The sequence below is a fragment of the Danio aesculapii genome, chromosome 6 (genome assembly GCF_903798145.1).
Source record: "Danio aesculapii chromosome 6, fDanAes4.1, whole genome shotgun sequence".
Classification (NCBI taxonomy): Eukaryota; Metazoa; Chordata; class Actinopteri; order Cypriniformes; family Danionidae; genus Danio; species Danio aesculapii.
The window spans coordinates 15,381,833-15,403,172 of record NC_079440.1 but is presented as its reverse complement, the minus strand read 5'-3'; the positions used below and the strand labels follow the sequence as shown (position 1 = coordinate 15,403,172).

Sequence of the window (21,340 nt, the reverse complement as noted above, 5' to 3'; positions counted from 1 at the left end):
CGGTGCTGGTGCGTTGGAAAGTGGAGCTGGTGGCTGTAGAATCCGCTTCAACTGGTCCACCAGCTCTTGAAAGTGATCGGGGGTGCTCATGTTGTCGTCGTTATTGGTCCGGGCTTCTGTTATGAAGCGGACAGGAGACAGAGGTAAGGAAACGTTAGGGTGTTTATTAAATGACAACAAGGAGCACATGAAGGATAGCCAGGAGGATCAGGAATGATGTTGGGGTCTTTTCCTCCGTGGCTGGGTAACAGGAATACACGAGGATGGACAGCACACACCAGATACAGCTGACAGAGGATGACACAGACTTGGAAGGACTGGAAGACAGGACGATTCGGGTGGACCAGGAAGACTAGGAGGAATACAAAGAGAACAGGTAAGTAAAGCGTTTGTTTTAGCTGAGGATGACTACGCTGAGTGGTCGCTCAGTTGTCCGCTTTCGTCGAGACGAGCCCGGACAATGAGCGACTGGAGTGCTGTGCTTTATCTGGTGCTCGTGAATGTGATGCAGCTGTGTGCTCATTAGAAGTCAGGTGATGGTGATCTTCGTGAGTGGGGATCGTGAGAGCCTGACCAATCCGTGACATTTCTTTGTTGATAATTAATTAAATACACGTTTCAGTAAGCTTAATGACAACTTGATGTGTAGTAAGAAAGTGGTGAGAAATACCAATTTTGAAAAGGGAATATGTATATATATTTTGGTCACATTTATTTGAATGTACAATTCATGCAATCAACAAACCAATAACTAATCATTTTAGCTCAATAAACTTCTAATAAGCTGCTTATTAATAGTTAGTAAAACTATTAGTTAGTAAAAAGTTAGGGATGTAAAATCAGGTCAAAGTTTATAAGTGCTACTAAACAGGGAATATCGTAATAACAAGCAGGTAATAAGCCAGTAGTAAATGGTGTTAATTGTTACTTAAACTAAATTGTTACCTATATTTCCTTCCAAATTAAATTTGATTTATGTATTATTTTAATTAAAATTCAAATATTAATGAATATCTTAATCTTAATCTCGCGTGGGTTTCCTCAGAGTGCTCCGGTTTCCCCCACAGTCCAAAGACATGTCGGACAGGGGAATTGGGAAGGCTAAACTGTCTGTAGTGTATGAGTGTGAATGAGTGTGTGTGGTTGTTTCCCAGAGATGGGTTGTGGCTGGAAGGGCATCTGCTATGTAAAAACGTGCCGGATATGTTGGCGGTTCATTCCGCTGTGGCGACCCCGGATTAATAGAGGGACTAAGCCCAAACGAAAATGAATGAATGAATGCTAAATTGTACTGCAATGTTAAATGTAACTACTCTGTGTTAATACTCTGTGTATTGACATAACTCATTTTATTTTTAATAGCATAACATCCTATTTTGGGTCATATTTCTTTTCTACAGCTGCTACTATTAAAACAATAACAAAACATTTCAAAGTTTAGAGTCAGTACATGAGTCAGAAAAATAATTTTAAGGATGTGTTAAAGAAGACACTGTGTTTATTACTAAATATTACTATATGCATATTACTTTACAGTATATAGTACACACATACATGTATAAAGTAAAGCCCAAAATTATTCATACCCATGGAAAAATCTGACTCAAAGTTTTTGGTGAAATAAAAGCCTGCGTCATTTCTGGTAAAAATAAATAAATAAATAAACTGGTGGTTCAATAAAAGTAACTTTAAGTCTGAATTTGTCACTCAGAGGTATAAATAATTTCGGGATTGACTGTATATATATATATATATATATATATATATATATATATATATATATATATATATATATACTTTCTATTATTCTTGAATAGATCAACAGCATATTAAACTGATTTCTTAAGATTCATGTGGAATCAAGGGTAAATACTGCTGCAAAATCATCTTTTCTATCCCAGGAATAAATTAGAAATATATTGAAGTAGATTTAGCTGATTGATTCACACACACTTTCACCTTCCATGTTTCCTTATAGGATGAATTTGACTCTATATATTTGTATGGACATTCTAGAGAAGTTAATTTAAGAAAAATAAACCATCCCTCCAAGTACACTTTTACCATTACATTGCACACACATTTACAGTAAGGCAAGGCAAGTTTATTTATATAGCACATTTCATACACAATGGTAATTCAGAGTGCTTTACAGAAACAGGAATAAAGAAAAAAGTATAAGAAAATAAAAACAACAAAGAAGAAAATTTTAAACTATTAAAAACAGATTAAAATGTGTTAAAACAGGTTTTAAATGAATGAAAAACTAAAAAAAAAAGTCAGCTGAACAATAAAAATCTTTCTTCTTTTCAGGTCAATGCTGGGCCACTAGCATATGCTAGAGCTTTCCTTGATGACGCCTGCGCCAAAAAATACCCAGATAACAAAGTCAAACAGCTTAAAGAGGTCTTCAGGTATATAAACACCACTCCTGATGCCTTTCAAAAAAATCTCCACACAAATGCTTTGTGTGTTTCTTATTCTGTGTATGTGATGTTTGTGTATGCAGGCAGTTTGTTGAAGCATGTGGACAAGCTCTAGCTGTAAACGAAAGACTGATCAAGGAGGACCAACAGGAATATCATGACGAGATGAAAGCCAGTTACAGAGACCTGGCCAGAGAGCTTTCAAACATCATGCATGAGCAGGTGACCGCACACATACACACAGCTGTGTCAGTGGTGCAAGGCAAACCTTAAAGGGATAGTTCACCCAAAATGAAATTTTAATCATTATTTACTCAGGCTAAAGTGGTTCCAAATGCTAGAGTTTTCTTTCTTCTGTTGAACACTAAAGAAGATATTTTAACGCAGGCTGGATTCTTGTTACCACTGACTTCCGTAGTAGGAATATAACAAATACACCATGTGCACAATTATTAGAAAAGTTGTATTTTTGAGGATTCATTTTGTTATTGTACAACTACTGCTCTTGGTCAATCCAAAATTTTAAGAAACCCTCAAACCTGAACATTTAAGTTGTAAAAGTGAAGTTTTGGCTTTTATTAAGAAAATATGTGCATGCACGTTTATTAGGCAACTATTAGTGGGTAGAATTATTATGCAACTAAATGAAAAACAAAGATTTTCCCATCTCACTTGTTTATTTTCACCTGTTAAAGTGAGAATAATAAACAAACTCAAAATTTACAAATAAACTGAATTCTGAAATTAAAAAAGAAAAACCTCAGTGAGCAATATAACCACTCTTCTTTTCAATAACAGTCACATCCTTTTCTTTCACAGTGCCAGTCAGTTTCTTAATCTGGTCAGAATCAACTTTTTGTGCAGCAGCAACCACAGCCTCCCAGACACTATTCAGAGAGGTGTACTGTTTACCTTGACTGTAAATTTCCTACTTAAGAAGGGCCCAAAAGTTCTCAATAAGGTTTAAGTCAGGTGAAGAAGGGGGCCATATCATTAGTTTTTCATCTTTACGGCCTTTACTGGTCAGCTACGCACTGGAGTACTTTGACGCATGTAATGGAGTGTTGTCTTGCATGAAAATTGCATAAAGTCTTCTTGAAAGATGAAGGTTTTTTTCCTGTACCACTGCTTGAACAAAGTGTCTTCTAAAAAGAGAGTTGACTCTGAGTCCATTTTCAACCTGAAAAGGTCCAACTAGGTCATCTTTAATAATACCTGCCCCTACACAGCCATACACTGCCACAGCCATATCACCCTGCAGCTCAAGACTTGAGCTGTTACTCACTGGAGCTAAGCAGGGCTGAGCCTGGTCAGTACTTGGATTGGAGACCACATGGGAAAACTAGGTTGCTGTTGGAAGTGGTGTTAGAGAGGCCAGCAGGGGGCGCTCAACCTGTGGTCTGTGTGAGTCATAATGCCCCAGTAAAAGTGAAGGGGACACTATACTGTCAGTGGGCGCCGTCTTTCGGATGAGAGGTTAAACCGAGGTCCTGACTCTCTGTGGTCATTAAAAATCCCATGGCACTTCTCGTAAACAGCAGAGGTGTAACCCCAGTGCCCTGGCCAAAGTCCCTCAATTGGCCCTTACGATCATGGCCTCGCAATCATCCCCATCCACTGAATTGGCTCTATCACTGTCTCACCACTCCACCAATAGCTGGTTTGTGGTAAGCGCACTGGCGCCGTTGTCCTGTGGCTGCTGTCGCATCATCCAAGTGGATGCTGCACACTGGTGGTGGTGTGGAGAGACCCCCTCATGATTGTGAAGCACTTTGGGTGTATGGTCATACACAATAAATGCGCTATATAAATACACATTACATTACATACCAGTACCCTACCTCCACCTTGCAGGTGTCTGAGTCAAAGTGGAGTTCTGTGTTACTGCTCCAACCCCGGGCCCATCTATTAGGTCCTTCAAGAGTCACACTCATCTTATCAGTCGACAAAAACTTAGAAAAATCTGTCTTCAGATATTTCTTGGCCCATTCTTGATGCTTCAACTTATGTGTCTTGTTCAGAGGTGGTCGGGTTTCATTCTTACTATGGCCCTGTCTCTGAAAACTGAACTCCTTGTACTTCTTGACACTCCAGGTAGGTTGCAGTTGTGGAATATGGCAGCACTGGTGGGAAATGGTTCCTGATAGCTTCATGTTTGATTCTTCTTAAATCTTTGGCGGTGGTGAATTTGCATCTTTTCATCTCGACGTGTTTCTTGCGACCCTGTTGACTGTTTGCTACAAAACATTTGATGGTTTTGTGATTTTAGATATTTCAAGAGTGCTGCATCCCCTGTCAAAGACTTTTTACAATTTTTGACTTTTCAGAGTCAGTTAATCTCTTTTTTGACCCATTTTTCCTAAAAAAACATACTGACTAATAATTATGCCACACATTGATATAGGGAGTTGATCTCCTTAGGCCACACCCTCCCTCGTTACACAAATACACATCACCTGATATGCATTAAATCCAATAAGCATTCAACTTCATGTAGCTTGGAGTTGTAAATTGTGGATAAAATGATGATATGGTCAGAATAATCCCTCGCCAAAGATTGTGCACACAGTGTACTATGGAAGTCAATGGTTACAGGTTTCCAGTTTTCTTTAAAATAGCTTCTATTGTTGTTCACAGAAGGAAGAAAGTCAAACAGGTTTGGAACAAGTCAAGGGTTAGTAAATGATGACACAGTTGACAATCTCTTTAAGACTTTTCCTAAAATGAGGATGAAGTTCTATTTTGTTCTTCACTTGGATGTAAAAAGTTTGAAGCTGCACTATATATCTTGATACTCTCCACAGCTTGACTGATGTGTCCAACTGAACTAACGCTACACTCCATAAAACTAACCCTTTAAGATATTAGGTTTGTACTTTTGATTTAGAGGTCTCCTACAATAGGTTTTACATCCATTCCTGTTTCATAACACACGTTTTTATATAGTGGCTAATTCATATGAATTGTGCGATCTCATTTGTACATTTTTGTATGATCTGTTTATGCAGTTGTTGACAGTTTTTTTCAGTGCGCATGCTCCGTGACTGAATTCTGTGCATAATAAATGAAACCGTTCATCCAAAAAGAAAAAGTACAGTTAATTTACTAACTACTTTTTCTTTAGTAGAACATTTAATGAAGATTTTTAGAAGAATCAGTGGTGCTTTAAATAATGCAAGTCAATAGTCATCTGTTCTTGAGGTTAAAATGAACATACAACAAGTCCAAAACAATTCTGTGGTTTCTGATGATACACTGTGGTTTTATGAAGTGAAACCATCAGTCTGTGCAAGAAAAGCTAAAATCTTCAGTATGCTTATGTGTGAGAGTGCACTCAGATGCGAGATGACTAGAGTAAGAATGCATGTTTTTGCCAAAATGGTTGTTACCTGTGACTGTCCAAGATGCAGTAACTTTTATAATTCAACCTCACAGAAATTACTCATACGAGTGTATGTATGCTTCAACTCTGAAAACTGGACTTAAACTATTTCAATTTACTGGAACTTCTATGTTAAACGCTTTGACAAAATCTACATTGTAATAGCGCTATAAAAATAAAGACTAATTGAAATGGAATTGAGTGTACACTTGCACATACATCATAAAGTGACTGGAAGCTCTCACTTGCTACCCTTGTGTGTGTGCCTAGAACTGTTGGCTCAGGCTGTAGAATAAAGCTACTAATATTGCAAACAATATAAACTTCATTAGACCTCAGTGTAGGGCTGCACAATATTGGAAAAATCAGAGATTGCGATATTTTGTTTCTCTGCGATATATATTGCAATATGACCACAATTTCACCAGATGACTTGAATAACTCTATTTGGAAAGAAATCATTACATTTACATTTACATTTAGTCATTTAGCAGACACTTTTATCCAAAGCGACTTACAAATGAGGACAAGGAAGCAGTTTACACAACTATAAGAGCAGCAGTGAACAAGTGCTATAGACAAGTTTCAGGTGTGTAAAGTCTAAGAAGCTGAGCATTAGTAATGTTTTTTTTTTTTTTTTTTTTTTTTGTGAGAGAGAGTACAGTTAGTGGTATAGCCAGAGAGGCAGTTAAGATTAGGAGGAAAGTGGAGACTAAACAGTTGAGTTTTTAGTCGTTTCTTGAAGACAGCAAGTGACTCTGCTGTTCTGATGTAGTTAGGGAGTTCATTCCACCCACTGGGCAGATTGAATGCGAGAGTTCGGGAAAGTGATTTCTTCCCTCTTAGGGATGGAACAACGAGGCGACGTTCATTCACAGAACGCAAGTTTCTGGAGGGCACATATATCTGCAGAAGTGAGAGCAGATACGAAGGAGCAAAGCCAGAGGTCGCTTTGTAAGCAAACATCAGAGCTTTGAATTTGATGCGAGCAGCAACTGGCAGCCAGTGCAAACGGGTGAGTAGAGGAGTGACATGTGCTCTTTTGGGTTCATCAAAGACCACTCGTGCTGCTGCGTTCTGAAGCAGCTGAAGAGGTTTGATAGAATTAGCTGGAAGCCCGGCTAGTAGAGAGTTGCAATAGTCCAGTTTGGAGAGAACAAGAGCTTGAACAATGAGTTGAGCTGTATGTTCAGATAGGAAGGGTCGGACCTTTCTGATGTTATAGAGTGCGAATCTGCAAGATCGAGCAGTTCTAGAAATGTGTCAGAGAGTTAGGTTGGTCATCAATCGTTACTCCAAGGCTTTTTACCATTTTGGATGCAGTAATGGTTACCCCATCCATCTGGATTGAAAAGTTATGGTGTAGAGTCGGGATGGCAGAAACTTCAAGCATTTCCGTTTTCGCGAGGTTAAGCTGAAGATGATGATCTTTCATCCAGTGTGAAATGTCTGACAGGCAGGCTGAAATGCGAGCTGGAGCCGAGGGATCATCAGGGTGAAAAGAGAGGTATAGCTGAGTATCATCAGCATAGCAGTGGTAGGAAAATCCATGTTTCTGGATGACTGTTCCTAAGATGCCGTGTAGATAGAGAAGAGAAGTGGCCCAAGAACAGAGCCCTGGGGTATCCCCAGTGTTTAGATGCTGTAGGTTGGACACCTCTCCCCTCCACGACACCCTGAATGACCTGTCCGAGAGGTAAGAACTGAACCATTGAATAACAGTGCCTGCGACGCCCAGTGACTCCAGCGTAGATAGCAGGATCTGGTGGTCTTAAAGAAAAAAAAACAGTATTCAGGTACAGAATTTGAATAATGAAATGAAAAATAATTCAATTCAATTCATCTTTATTGATCATTTTTAAAATAACACTGTATAGTCTTCATTGTATAAAAAATTCTGTAAAATTATTCTTCATTAGAAATGCATATATTTGCGCCCTAATGTTTTGAAATGCCTTTAAAACACATGATACACTTTCAATCTGTTATAGTAATACTTTGCAATGACAAATCTCATGTATTCTCAACTGTTGTGCTGATTGCATATCCTGCGATGTGACTATTGGCGACACACACATTGTGATGTTTTGGAAACAAATTTCGGGAGGAGCACGCGCAGAAGTTTCAGTATCAAATACGTCTTTGACAATTATTCCATTATCCAATCAGTTCTTGATCAAACCCCTATATACACCAAAGCTGTCTTACCTGCAGCATCTCACGACTTTAGCATCCCTCCACCACCCCGACACCTCACCTCTTAAGAATTACATTCCCGGGGGGACCGTTCTGGGGCCGGGCTAGATACTTCGCTTGAATCCCAACTCCTCTCTGTTTCCTGATAAGGGGAATAACTCGAGTTGGATTGTCTCCCCGAGCTCAGAACCCTCTCCCAGGACAGCACGCCAAATACGCCTTATTCTTAAACGATTGCAAGTGTGAACTCGTGAAGTTATATTTATGCTGAAACGATATATTGTGCAGCCCTACCTCAGTGTATTATCAGAAGCCACGGGACCAGTGTTGCCAGATTGGGCACTTTCCGGATAAAAAAATGCCATAGGCATGTTGACAAAAAATTGGGTGGTTTTAAAACGTAAAATTTATATGCAATTAACAAAACATAACTGTGTGCTCCTACTCTATTCAGTTATAGCGCCTGCAGTTAAGACTTAAACTCACAGCAGTTTATCATGACTCTTCTATCAAATTTTTTTCCGCAATTAACAGCAAGAACAAGCGTAGAAGCGCTGTCGGATTGACAAGCAGCACCTAATTATGTTCAAAAGAATATAAAACGCCATAGGATTAATTTATACCCCATTTCAAAAGTAAAACATACTCTAAAAGGTAGTGTAATCTACACAACAATAAGTTCAGTGTTTCAATGTGATCCGGTTATGTTGTGGTTCTGTGATTGCTAGTGTTGGCTGCTGTATGTTTAAAAAATTATCACGGCTAAAGTAACTAGGTTAATTAAATTAAATTTTAATCTAACATTTTGGGACTTTTTGTGCGTTTGGGTGGGTTTTGGACAGCTTTTGGGCTGGAAAAAGACAGCTATATCTGGCAACACTGCACGGGATTGGTTTGGACTTGTTTGGAATGAAGGTGTTTATCTCAAAACAGGTGACCATTGACATGCATTATACAAATCACAAAGGACCACAGATTCAGCTAAATGTGCTTCTTAATGTTTTTCAATGTTTTAATAAAGAAACAAAGTTCTCAGGATGACCTGAGGGTGAGTAAATTATCAACAATGTTTTGTTTTGGGGTGAACTATCCCTTTAGGTCAGTGTTTCTCAACCATGTTGCTGGAGGACCACCTGCTCTGCACATTTTCCTTGTCTCTTTAACCAAACATACATTAGCAGAGACTGAAAGAACTGTAACAGACAAAGGAGACATCCAAAACAGGCAGTGTTGGTGGTCCTCCAGGAACGTGGATGAGAAACACAGCTTTAAGTGACAGTAGATTTGTTTGTCATATACTTTGAGCTTTAAAAATATGCATAAATAAGAACAACTGCACTGTTACCATGGGCTGACATGAATATTTCATAACCATAACACTCATTCTCTCCTTTTTTTGTGCTGGCCTCTCTGTAGATTGGATGGTACTGTAATAATCTATTGAATTTACCTTATTTTAAAAAGAATACTTCAAGTGTCAGCTTAATCTGTTCTACCCTCACGCTCCGCTCTTCCTCTTGTCAGATCTCCGCTGTGGACGGTGGAACCAAAAGCGGTCTTTCTGATTCGCTGCATATTTTCAATGCCATCAGTGGCACGCCCACCGGCACCACCCTGCATGGCATGCCCAGCTCCGCCTCCACTGTGTGACCTTTCACCTCTCTGGCCTTAAACCCTTCAATCCACACACAGCCAGAAAGACCGACAGACTCAAGTGCATCAAAGAACAAGATTTCCACTCAATCCGAGCATCAATCAGAACAAAGCAGGTGTGTCAGGTCTACAATATGAGCAGTTAACATTCGCATAAGTGAAAGAAGGAGTTCCTGTTCTTCTCTCATCCACTCCAGTCCTCCGTTCACAGGTGTTTCCTCTTGAGACTATCGCTTTTATTTCTTCTCAAGCAAAACATCTGCCTTTTTACTATCACATTCCTTACTTTTCATGCTTTCCTCCAATTCTGGACATCTATTGCTGCTCAGGCTGACATCACTTTCTGTGTCTGGGGCTGTAAGTGGTAGTGAAAAGAATATAACTGCGCTTTAGTGTAGCAGGAAATTTGAGCTTTACTGTACAAAAATACCCACGATCACCTGAGCCATTTGCGTTTTTGCCTACACTTCCATTCTATCTTGTTTCCCTTTTTTATTTTGTTACAAGCTGAGAAACAAGTGCTGTTTCATTGTAGCCGAGGTGCAATAATTCCCTTTCTTTGACTTGGTTCCTGAAGATCTCTTGCCAAAGTGCGAAGGCTAGATGTGAAAACTATATATATGGACAAAAGAGATGAACACAACGATTTTTATAACCATCTACGTTTGTTTAAATGTAAATTGTTTTATATGGGGGGATTAAAAATGGGGGGTATTTTTATTTAAATGAGTCTGTTCTGGAAATATATTAATGTCCCTAAATTCTCTGAATAAAATATATTATTCAATTCAATTCATCTTTATCTATATAGCGCTTTTGAAATGTGGATTGTGTCAAGGCAGCTTAACATAGAAGTGCTAGTATACTGAAATTGTGTCAGTCCAGTTTTCAGAGCTGAAGTTCAGTTCAGTGTGGTTTAAATTTCTCTGCTGAAAGTCCAAACTCTGAAGAGCAAATCCATTGATGCCCAGCTACACAAATCCCAAACCAAGAAGGCCAGCGGCGACAGTGGCGAGGAACAAACTTTTCACCAATTGATGAAAGTCAGCGGCAGGTGTTAAAGGCTGACCCATGGGATCAATGCAGAGACTTGTCTGTCACTGGGGTCTTTCAGGAATCGGTCTCATGCTCTCCACTCATCTATGACTGCCACAGGATCTGCTCAGGATACGGCCTGGTCCAGGATTATGGATACCTCTAGAAGTCGTCTATGGTTGCCATTATCTCTTCACAGGTCACAATCTCTATAGGCCTCGGGATGAGTATCTCCAGGTAGAAAAACAAAGAAAATTATTAGCGTAGCTGCTGTTCATAGTGCATTTAAACAAGAGATATTAAATATCAAGGCAAAAAAGAAGTGCTATAAATGAAACCAGTTATATGAATAAACATGAAAAGCACACGATTATTTCTAACAAAATGTCTGGTGCATTAAGACAGGAGGAGTGTGTCCTACAGGTGGTTTGTCAAGCTCACTCACCTGCACGGAGCACACTCATTAAATAAAACACGTTTATCTTTATTACTTTGAACTTTATTATTTACTATCCAAGATCCTCATGAAGGCCATTAGAACCTGTGATCTATACATTATTTATGGCCTTTATAATGTTTAGTTTATGGCATACAACTGTGATAATTACCACAGATTATCAGGCCTTCAGCATGATTGCAGAAACGTCATTTATACACTCGTATCTTACTTTAAAGCACCTACAGTTGAAGTCAGAATTAGTAGCCCTCCTGAGTTATTAGCGCCCTGTACATTTTTCCTCTAATTTCTGTTTAACAGAAAGAAGTGGAGTTATATAGAGGATAACAGCAAAGTAAAGAGCCCTATCATACACCCACGTGTTCCACGACGTGATGCTATTTTCAGACCAGCGCAACCTTAATTTTCCCGTTTTCCGCCACGTTGTTTAAAGAGCAAATACATTTGCACCACTTTACGGACATGTCAGTTATGGAGTGTGTCAGTCTAGAAAAGAGGTGTGTTAAGGCACATTGTTGGCGTGTTGCTATTTTGAGAAACTAAAATAGACTGCGCATTGGACCAGCTGAGAGCAGGTCTGAAGTCCAGCGAAGAGCTTGTACACATTGCTTAAAACACACAGGATGTACAGCAGTACGCAAATATCTTTACAAATGAAAAAAATTAAAGGTTTAAAATATTTTTCCAAATGATTTCTTTCTACATAAAAAATACAAAAAAAAACCCTCTGCCTTCATGCCTTCTTCATCTTGGGGGCTTTTTTTGTTTATTCATGACAATTTGCTTTGGTATAATGTTGTTGTTATTATTATTATTATTATTATTATTATTATTATTATTATTATTATTATAAGTAGTATTTATTAAATGCATATTTATATTTGTTTTATTAAAAACAAGCTTAGATTTGTCCACCTGTCAGGTTTTGGACCACATGGGGCACAAGAATAGGACGTGTGTTTGGATATAACTCGGTTGTTTGACCACACTTCGTTATTATTGTTCATTTATTCGTTTGCTGGAAATTAGAACTGAATTTAGAAATAGTTTTGAAACAAATCTTTGCGCTTAACAAATGAAATTAATTATGTAGGGTAATCGATGTCTGTGTGTACAACACGTTTCCTTATCCACGAAAAAGAGAAAGTGAAAGTAAAGGCTGCTTGGAGGAGGCTCATTCTTTCATTCTCGCGCTGCAGGTGGTCTGTTTAACTGTTTTCTCGCTAGTGAAGTGTTCAGTTTTTCCACTCACAAAGTCTGCAATGTAAATAGCAAATATGCAACTGACTCTTAAAGGGAATGGGATATGAGACTCTGATTGGTTTATTTACAAAACACACCCATAACTCATTAGGAGAATAAGCACAGCACTGTTAGACCAAGCGCAGAGCGTATTTTTCCGTCCTTAAAATAGCAAAAGTGGATTCGGATATACCCTTAATACTTGTGCACCCTGCGCTTCAGACTTTGCGCCTAGATCATTATAAAAGAGCCCATAGTGTGTGTATGTGTGTCTGTAGGGGTATGGAGTGGGACCTTTGCGCACGTACCTTGATGTATCTGAGAAAATCAAAATATGCACATCAGCTCTCAGAACTACTTGAAGTAAACAAAAACAAAGACTGTATCTATGCAACGGCTGCTTTTTGATGTTGAGAAGTATGGACGGCCTCTGTGTAAAATGCTTGTGTTTTATTGATGCTTAGGCCAGTTTAAAACCTTAAAACCTTTCAGTGATACACTTTTTTCTCTGCGTCAGATTTATTTTTTTCAAAATATCATATAACATTATAGTTTTAATAACTAATTTCTAATAACTGATTTCTTTTATATTTGCCATGATGATAGTAAAATATTTTACTAAATATTTTTCAGGATAGTAGTATTCAGGCTAAAAATATAACCTTAAAATGATTTAAAAAAATTAAAAAACTGCTTTTATTCTAGCCGAAATAAAACAAATAAGACTTTCTCCAGAAGAAAAAATATTATAGGAAATACTGTGAAAAATTCCCTGCTCTGTTAAACACCATTTGGGAAATATTTTTGGGAAACAAATTTATAAGAGGGATAATAATTCTGACTTCAACTCTATATGCCATATAGAATTCAGAAGGAATTGAGAATTAACATAGTATCAGATAGAGTTTTGTTTTAAGCTGTGTTCTGAATAAATCCTGCTGACTTGCTTTCTGTGAACGCACTCTCCACTGTCTCTCTCCACTGTTGTCACCATTGAATCACAGAAATGTGTGTGTGTGTGTGGATGAGGGCAGTTTGTTTACCTCTCTCTTCCCATGAATGAGGCGTCTCTTCATCTGATGTGAGTCTCCATGTTCAAGGTATCTTCAGCTTTTCAGTACACTAAGCTTCTGTAAGGAATTTGTGTGGCGATGTGCTTTGAGAAAGTATCATACACATCATTCCAAGTCAGCAAATCATGTATATATGCAAAATGTACATGTATTTGCTGTTTATCTTTGCTATGAGGTTGTATCCGGACAAGGTAATAAATGGTATTATTGAGGGAATTTAAAAACAGTCATCTGATGTGTTGGCAGTGTTTTGATGTGCCAGCATTATCTAATCAACATGTTTGCTGTTAGCTGTTTCAGGTAGAAGAGTTAATTATTATATATTCACCAGTTAACAGGTGTTGTAAAAACAAGTCTACCCACTATTAATTGTAACAGCAGCAAAGTGTACGTAAACAGGTATGAAAAACATTTAATTGAAAGTCTGTTTACCAAACAAGTCCCAAAATTGTTAATAAAGAGGTCAAAAAAATAAATCCAGATCAATTATGTTGCTTAATTCAAGTCTTCTGAAGAGACATGATCACGTTCTGTGATGAACAGGCATAATGTTGGCTTTTATTCACATACAGTTGAAGTAAAAAAAAACTGCCAAAATTATTATTTTTATATTATTGAATTTCATGTCTCTTCTCTTCAGTCAGTTGAAGTCAGAATTATTAGCCCCCCGATTTTAATTTTTTTCCCCCCTATTTCTGTTTAATAGAGAGAAGCCATGATTACAGTAAATAATATTTGACTAAATATTTTTCAAGACACAGGATACAGCTTAAAGTGATATTTAAAGGCTTAACTAGGTAAATTAGGTTAACTAGGCAGGTTAGGATAATTAGTCAAGTTATTGTATAACGATGGTTTGTTCTGTAGACTATTGAAGAAAAAAAGCTTAAAGGGGCTAATAATTTTGTCCTTAAAATGGTGTTTAAAAAATTAAAAACTGCTTTTATTCTAGCCGAAATAAAATAAATAAGACTTTCTCCAGAAGATAAAATATTATCAGACATACTGTGAAAATATTTCTGTTAAACATCATTTGAAAAATATTTTTAAAATAAAATATTATTTAAAGGGGGGCTAATAATTCTGACATCAACTGTATGTGCAGCATGCCGATCAGCAAATCTAAACAGAAGCTCTACCTGCTTGACATACAAGAATAAACCTCACTGGTGGAAGCTTAAACAATAAATATGTTCACAGAAATGCCACAATCACATACAGAAGTACAACATATTTCACTTTATGAATGTAATAATCTACGTTCTGCGAAGTACAGCATGAATATGGGTAGAATGAATGATATTCAGACTCATTATCTGCTATGTTGTCATGATCTACCTGTCATCATCAGTTCTGCAAATATTTCTGACTTTACACCAAGGGGTCTATGTACAAACTTGGTCCAGGAGGGTTGGTGTCCTGCAGATATCCCTCAACACACCTACCTGGCAGTTTCTAGTATACTTGGTAAGCCCTTGATTAGCTTGTTCAGGTGTGTTTGATTAGGGTTGGAGCTTGAATCTGCAGGACTTTAGCAATCCAGGACAAAGTTTGGTGACCCCTATTATAACAAAAAAATTGGCTACACTGTGAGACTTTTCATATAAAAGGTGTCTCCCTAGGCAGTGTTATCTAATTCAATTAATATAATTTGTTTTAATATGTACATGTGCGCATACTAGCGAATAGCAACACGTTGATCTCACATTTTTATGAGCAGTTCAGTTCATTATATCTAGCTTTTTCCAAATGTGTTGTCTGTGTTTTAAGTAATGGGTTGCACTTTTGGTATAGGGAACATATTCAAATTAACTAAAATAATAATATTACATATGATACTATTGCTCTAACACCCTTTATCCGCAGTAAGAACTGAACGTCTCTGTTGTTAAGAACCTGGTCTCAGATACCATGTATGGGACACCAAAATGGACACTACTCATTCAGAGAGTGGTCAGAGCCGCTGCTCCTGGCATTCACTTTAATGGCTTGGTGAGCCGATAATGCTGTAGAAATGTCCAGTGTAGGGCATTGCACAGACCACATATAACCTTAAGGGATGTAAAGTGGACTTGCATACAAAGACTGACCCTATCGAGACAGATAGACTAAGGCGATGGCATCCACTTTCCAGTGGGCCATTTTCTGCTTGGAAAAAGCCTTTGCCTTCTGCTGACTTTCAAAATGAACAAAGAGATACGCAGAGCTTCTGAAGCTCAGAGTGTGGTGCACGTAAATGTGCAAGGCACAGATGGGACACAGCAAGATAGGATCTAGAACCAGCACCTCTAAGGTCTCTGCATTGTTGCGAGGACTATACAGAGATCCCAGGCGGATACATGAAGTGGCAGTGGAGGGTTTAACCTCCTGGCCCCTCTTGTTCAGGTCATTCTTCCCACTGAGCTTCCACAAACCATCATCATGATGAGCAGTGATGGCAGCCAACCTACACCTTCAGGAGATGGACTTTATTCCAACTTTGAAAGAAGGAAAACACCCCACTGACTGGGTATCTCTGGGGATCCTTTTGGTCAGAAAAACTCCATTTCAAGGCACTTGTCTTGTAGAGGGAGCTCTGACCCGAGTTATGATGTCTACCACTACTGGTTACAGATCACTCAAATCCACCAGATGCCACCACCCGATCCACAGGATCCCTGAGAAACAAGGTTGTTCCTCAGGGAGTTCTGCCAGGGAAGTGTTGTAGCATGACACCTTTGTTGACTTGCTGATGACTTGCTCATTCTATTTATTCCCCCTTAATGCATTCGAGCAGGTGAGCACTGCCCAGTCCAGGGGTGTTCAAACTTGGTCCTGTTGAGTTTCGCTTCAACTTTCTTCAACACATCCGCCAGGAAGTTTCTAGTATATGTAGTAAGAGCTTGATTAGCTCGTTTAGGTGTGTTTAATTAGGGTTGGAGCTAAACCTTCCAGCACATTGGCCCTCCAGGACCGAGTTTGGACATCCCTTGCCTAGTAGAACTAGTGCAGCTTCATAATGAAAATAGACATGCTCTGCACAGGAGCCATGATGAGACAGAGGATACAGAATGCCCATTTCTTTAGCAGGGCAAGAGCAACCTTTGTAACCCTGGTGAAGGTGTGGGAAGACAAAGATAACCTGAAAGGGAAGTCCTTGAACTGGTATGCCTGACCCTCAAATCAAACCAAGGGGGCTTAATAATGATCAGTGTTCATTTCATTAAAGAACATTTTTCATCCTTTTTTTATTGGAAAATTGAACACTGGTGGTGCTGTAAACAACTCCAACTAAACTACTTAAAGGGTATAATTAAAAATAAATGTAAAGTAAACAAAAATAACAATAACGTGACTTTATTTGAAGATTTCAGATGCCAAAACCTAAAAGTGCAATCTGAATTTTTTTCTCAAGCTCCCGTGTGTATTTTCAGTATTTTAACATTGATGACAGAAAAGTTGTTGTTTTTTTTCGTGTCCTTAAAAGTAAAAAAACTGAACATAAACATGAGGCTGATAAAAATGCTCATTTTGGAAGAACATTTCAGACGGCATTTGGAGGTTTTGGCATTTACTGATATTTAAATATACAGTTGAAGTCAGAATTATTAGCCCCCTGAATTATTAGCCCCCCTGTTTATTTTTTTCTCCAATTTCTGTTTAATGGAGAGAAGATTTTTTTCAACACATTTCTAAACATAATAGTTTTAATAACTCATTTCTAATAACTGATTTATTTTATCTTTGCCATGATGACAGTAAATAATATTTGACTAGATATTTTTCTAGACAATTCTGTACAGCTTAAAGTGACATTTAAAGGCTTAACTAGGTTAACTAGGCAGGTTAGCGTAATTAGGCAAGTTATTGTACACTGTAAAAAATGGCCGTGATTTCAACAGTAACAGTAAAAATGCTACAGTACAAATCTGTAACCTGGTTAACGTTGTGTTTCCTTAATATATATGGCAAATAACCGTAAATTTCCCAGAATTCCCTGTATGGCACATCACTTTTTATGCTTTTTGTTGACATTACTATGGATCTTTTTAGTTGTTTCACCATCAGTTATGTACATTAGAGATTTATGTTACATCTAATGGTGATAAACAATGTTTATTTCATGACTTTAATTTTATGCGTGTTACCACACTGGTGTTTAGTAGCTGTGTGAATGACACTGAGCACCTTCTATCCACTGGTACCCTTTTCTAATTGTGGCAAAGGTTGTTTGTGATGAGCAGTGGTTCAACATGTAACTTTCTCATCACCACCTGCATATGGGTGTGCTAACGTGTCTAACTGTGTAACAAAAGATGTGTAGATGCTGGTAATTTGAAATACAGACATATTACCTCTATAAATTAATTAAATACGGTAGTTTACCGTAAAAATTAGAACTTTTACTTTTACGGTTTGTACCGTATTTTTAACGGTAAAGTACTGGCAACCACAGCTGCCGTTTTTTTACCGTAAATTTTACGGATTTATTTTTTACAGTGTATAACGATGGTTTGTTCTGTAGACTACCAAAAACACATACAGCTTAAAGGGGCTAATAATTTTGACCTTAAAATTGTTTTTAGAAAATTAAAACTACTTTTATTCTAGCAAAAAAAAAAAAAAAAAAACTGAACAAATAAGACTTTCTCCAGAAGAAAAAATATTTTCAGACATACTGTGAAAATTTCCTTGCTCTGTTAAACATCATTTGGGAGATTTTTATAAAAAACAAAAAAAGTTCTAAGGGGGGCTAATAATTCTGACTTCAACTGTACATATATACTCTATAAATATATAAAAACAAAGGCATTTAGCACGTTATCACTTTTAATGGATTATATCATCTCTCTTCTCTCTTTTTTTTGGAATGTTGAGAAAATGACTATTAATTACTCATTAACTTCCATATCTTATTGCAAGGCCAAAAGTTCCAGACATTTGATTTGCTGTATAAATCGATAAGAATGCCATAAATAACTAAACTGCTCCTCAATTGCCTCCTCCCACCTGTACGCACACACACACAGTCACACTAATCACAGTCGCAAACTCTGTCATAAATATCCACGTCAAGCTCATCTGAACCCATTGGTGTCCAAGGAAACATTTTATTGTCCAAAGTCGATATAAGTGTTGCCTGTCTCCCTCAGAGTACAGCTACGTCTGTCCTGGCTGGTGTGTGTGTGTGTATGTGTGCGTGAGTGAGTGTGTGTGCCTCTAAACTAAAGGATATTATCACCAGTGGACCAGAAAACAGTCTCAGTCGGAGGAATCACCATGGCAGGTCAGTAAACATGATGTTTATTGGCACCTGAGGAAATGCAACATAAGAATCATCATTTAGACTGTTAACTTTTGTGTTTGTACATCTAAATTGATTGTAAAGAGAGACTAAGTGTGTGTTGATTAAGTTTGTGTATTAATGTGATATAATGATGAAAAACAACTTAATTTAAGTTGAATAAAGATTTGTATGTATTACTTTGCAGACAAAGAGAGACAAAAGCAGAAGAAGGAAAGGGTGAGAACTGTAGCAACTGATCAGTGATGCTTTAATATATATATACTTAAAAAATTTACCATGTTATTCTACAAAAAAGCATGTAGTTACCACAGCTTAATCATGTTAAGTCATCATAATATAACTGTTTTTCCTTAGGACATGATATCAGAAAATATTATTTAAAATAAATTTTTTTTATTAATAATATGTTTTATTTTGCTTTATTATAGAAGAGTTGCTTTGGATATCCTGTCAGTATATTTTTCATTGTGGTGAATGAGTTCTGTGAGCGATTCTCCTACTATGGCATGAAAGGTCAGTCTAAACATTTTGACTTGTTCATACACTGTAAAACAATCCTAGTTGTCATAAATTTTTTAACTGAATCAAATTAACCTTATGAGTCCATTGAACTTATATTAAACTGACTTAAAACAGTTACTTAAAACTAAGTTACTTATGTTATAACTTAATTTGATAAGTTACAATGACCTAAAACATTTGGTGTCAGGACTAATTGATCATGTAATTTTTTACTGTGTACTCTCACACAAATCACTTATTAATTCTTCAATTTCTTTCTATTCTTCATTATTCTTGTGTTTTTTGTTCTGTTCTTGTTGTGCAGCGGTGCTGGTGCTGTACTTCAAGTATTTTATCGGTTGGGATAATGACCTGTCCACCACCATCTACCACACATTTGTGGCTCTCTGCTACCTTACACCTATCATGGGAGCCATTATTGCGGACTCGTGGCTGGGAAAGTTCAAGTGAGTCTTAGGACAATTCAGAATACTAGTTGCTTTTAAGTGCACTTAACTTGACTTTTTTGTAAAGGGAATCTCTTCCTAAAATTATATCAGTAACATTTTTTTATACTCTTTTTTTTTCTGTGCAAGAAATGATCAAAAGTGACAGTAAAACTATTATAAAAGTGACACATTTTATGTCACATAAATACAGTACTTTTGAAATACGCATAGATCAAAGAATACTGCATAAAGGGAAAAAAAACTAGATACAAATCCTATAAATAATATAAAGAAATATTATACTGTTTATAATACTATACTTTACAATATTTTACAATGTACTAAACTGTTTATAATACAATTCAGAATACTTGCAACTTTTCAATAATATTTCACAGTATTACTGTTTTTATATCATTTTGATCAAATAAATGAGAATAAAAAAACTTCACAGTGAAATCTTTTCAAATCAGTTTACATATTTTAAAACCAACGCAATCTCACGGCAATTCGTAACGTTTTGATTTAGTGGCTAATTCGTATTACTTCGTACGATCTAATTCATACTATTAGTACGATTTGTTGATCACCCAATGACAGTTGGGTTTAGGTGTGGGGTTGGATGCCATGCCTCCTTTTAAAATCATACATTTTCGTACAAATGAATTTGGATGAATGAGTCACTAAACTGACAAAATGTAAAATACTTCCGTTTTCTTGTGAGATCAGACTGTTTAAAACGTATTGTGGCGTAGATAACAAATCTGATTTAAATAACAAAAATATCAACAAAATGTTATATTATTGCACTTAAAATAGCTATTATTATTGATTTTTGACATTCAATTTTGTGTAGCAATTTTATTTTAATGAGACGAGATTATTTTTGTGTCATATATATGTGTCTTATATATTTATATCAATGGAAAACATTAAATACCAGTGTCTGCCTTTTTATTTCAAGTAATGTTTGAGTAAATGAAAATAAGATTTTCTTATTGTTATTCAGTTTAACAAATATATGTGTGTATAAATAAAACAACACACTTATTCTTATAAAAAATATATGATATTTATGTAATATTTTTCATTTGATGATATTTTGATATAACCGGTTTTCATAGTAAATTTGATTATATTTTAAACTAAACATTTTGCTGACTGATGGATAAAGCCCAGCTGTTTGAAACATGGTGGCAAAATATGTCAGATTGCAATTAATTAATATATTGTCGAAATCTTTTATCCAAATGACTGACGATTTTTGTTTTTGATGTATTATTCATATAATTTTTTGCGCATAAATGTTGTATGTATAAATGTATATATCATTACACTGAATCAAATTTTAGTGAGTTTCTTCTGTAATTCATAGTAAAAAAATGTGACTGTCATTATATACATTTTTTGCTCAGATTTTTTTGCCTGTAAGACCCAAATATAGAAAAAAAATTGCTATTTTTTTTTGGACCTCTCAGATATTGTTTTAGGAGGCCTCTTATGTGGGAATTAAAGATTTAGTTTTAAATTTTTTACATTTCGGTAAGTTCTTAGGGAAATGTTGTAATATTGGTTCTCATTCAAGACCATTCACACCCGTCCCTGAACAATGCAATAGGCTAATACTCTGACCCAACAT

The 21,340-nt window shown here is 36.7% G+C and overlaps 2 protein-coding genes across 2 annotated transcripts in view; both read left to right on the top strand.

Moving 5' to 3' along the window:
* Positions 1 to 1,588: 1,588 nt before the first annotated feature.
* LOC130230390 (dedicator of cytokinesis protein 9-like) lies at positions 1,589 to 10,449 on the top strand. Its single transcript, XM_056459371.1, has 4 exons — positions 1,589 to 1,615; positions 2,314 to 2,414; positions 2,510 to 2,648; positions 9,529 to 10,449. Exons 1-4 carry the CDS (start codon positions 1,589 to 1,591, stop codon positions 9,652 to 9,654), a joined length of 393 nt encoding a protein of 130 aa, XP_056315346.1. The 3' UTR covers positions 9,655 to 10,449.
* An 8,075-nt stretch (positions 10,450 to 18,524) lies between these two features.
* The window catches only part of LOC130230557 (solute carrier family 15 member 1-like), a 28,857-nt gene continuing 26,041 nt past the window's right edge, over positions 18,525 to 21,340 (top strand). Inside the window, exons 1-4 of the mRNA XM_056459635.1 lie at positions 18,525 to 18,730; positions 18,936 to 18,967; positions 19,180 to 19,264; positions 19,578 to 19,719. Coding sequence (XP_056315610.1) covers positions 18,724 to 18,730; positions 18,936 to 18,967; positions 19,180 to 19,264; positions 19,578 to 19,719 — 266 coding nt within the window. The 5' untranslated portion in view covers positions 18,525 to 18,723. The remainder of the gene's footprint in view (positions 18,731 to 18,935; positions 18,968 to 19,179; positions 19,265 to 19,577; positions 19,720 to 21,340) is intronic.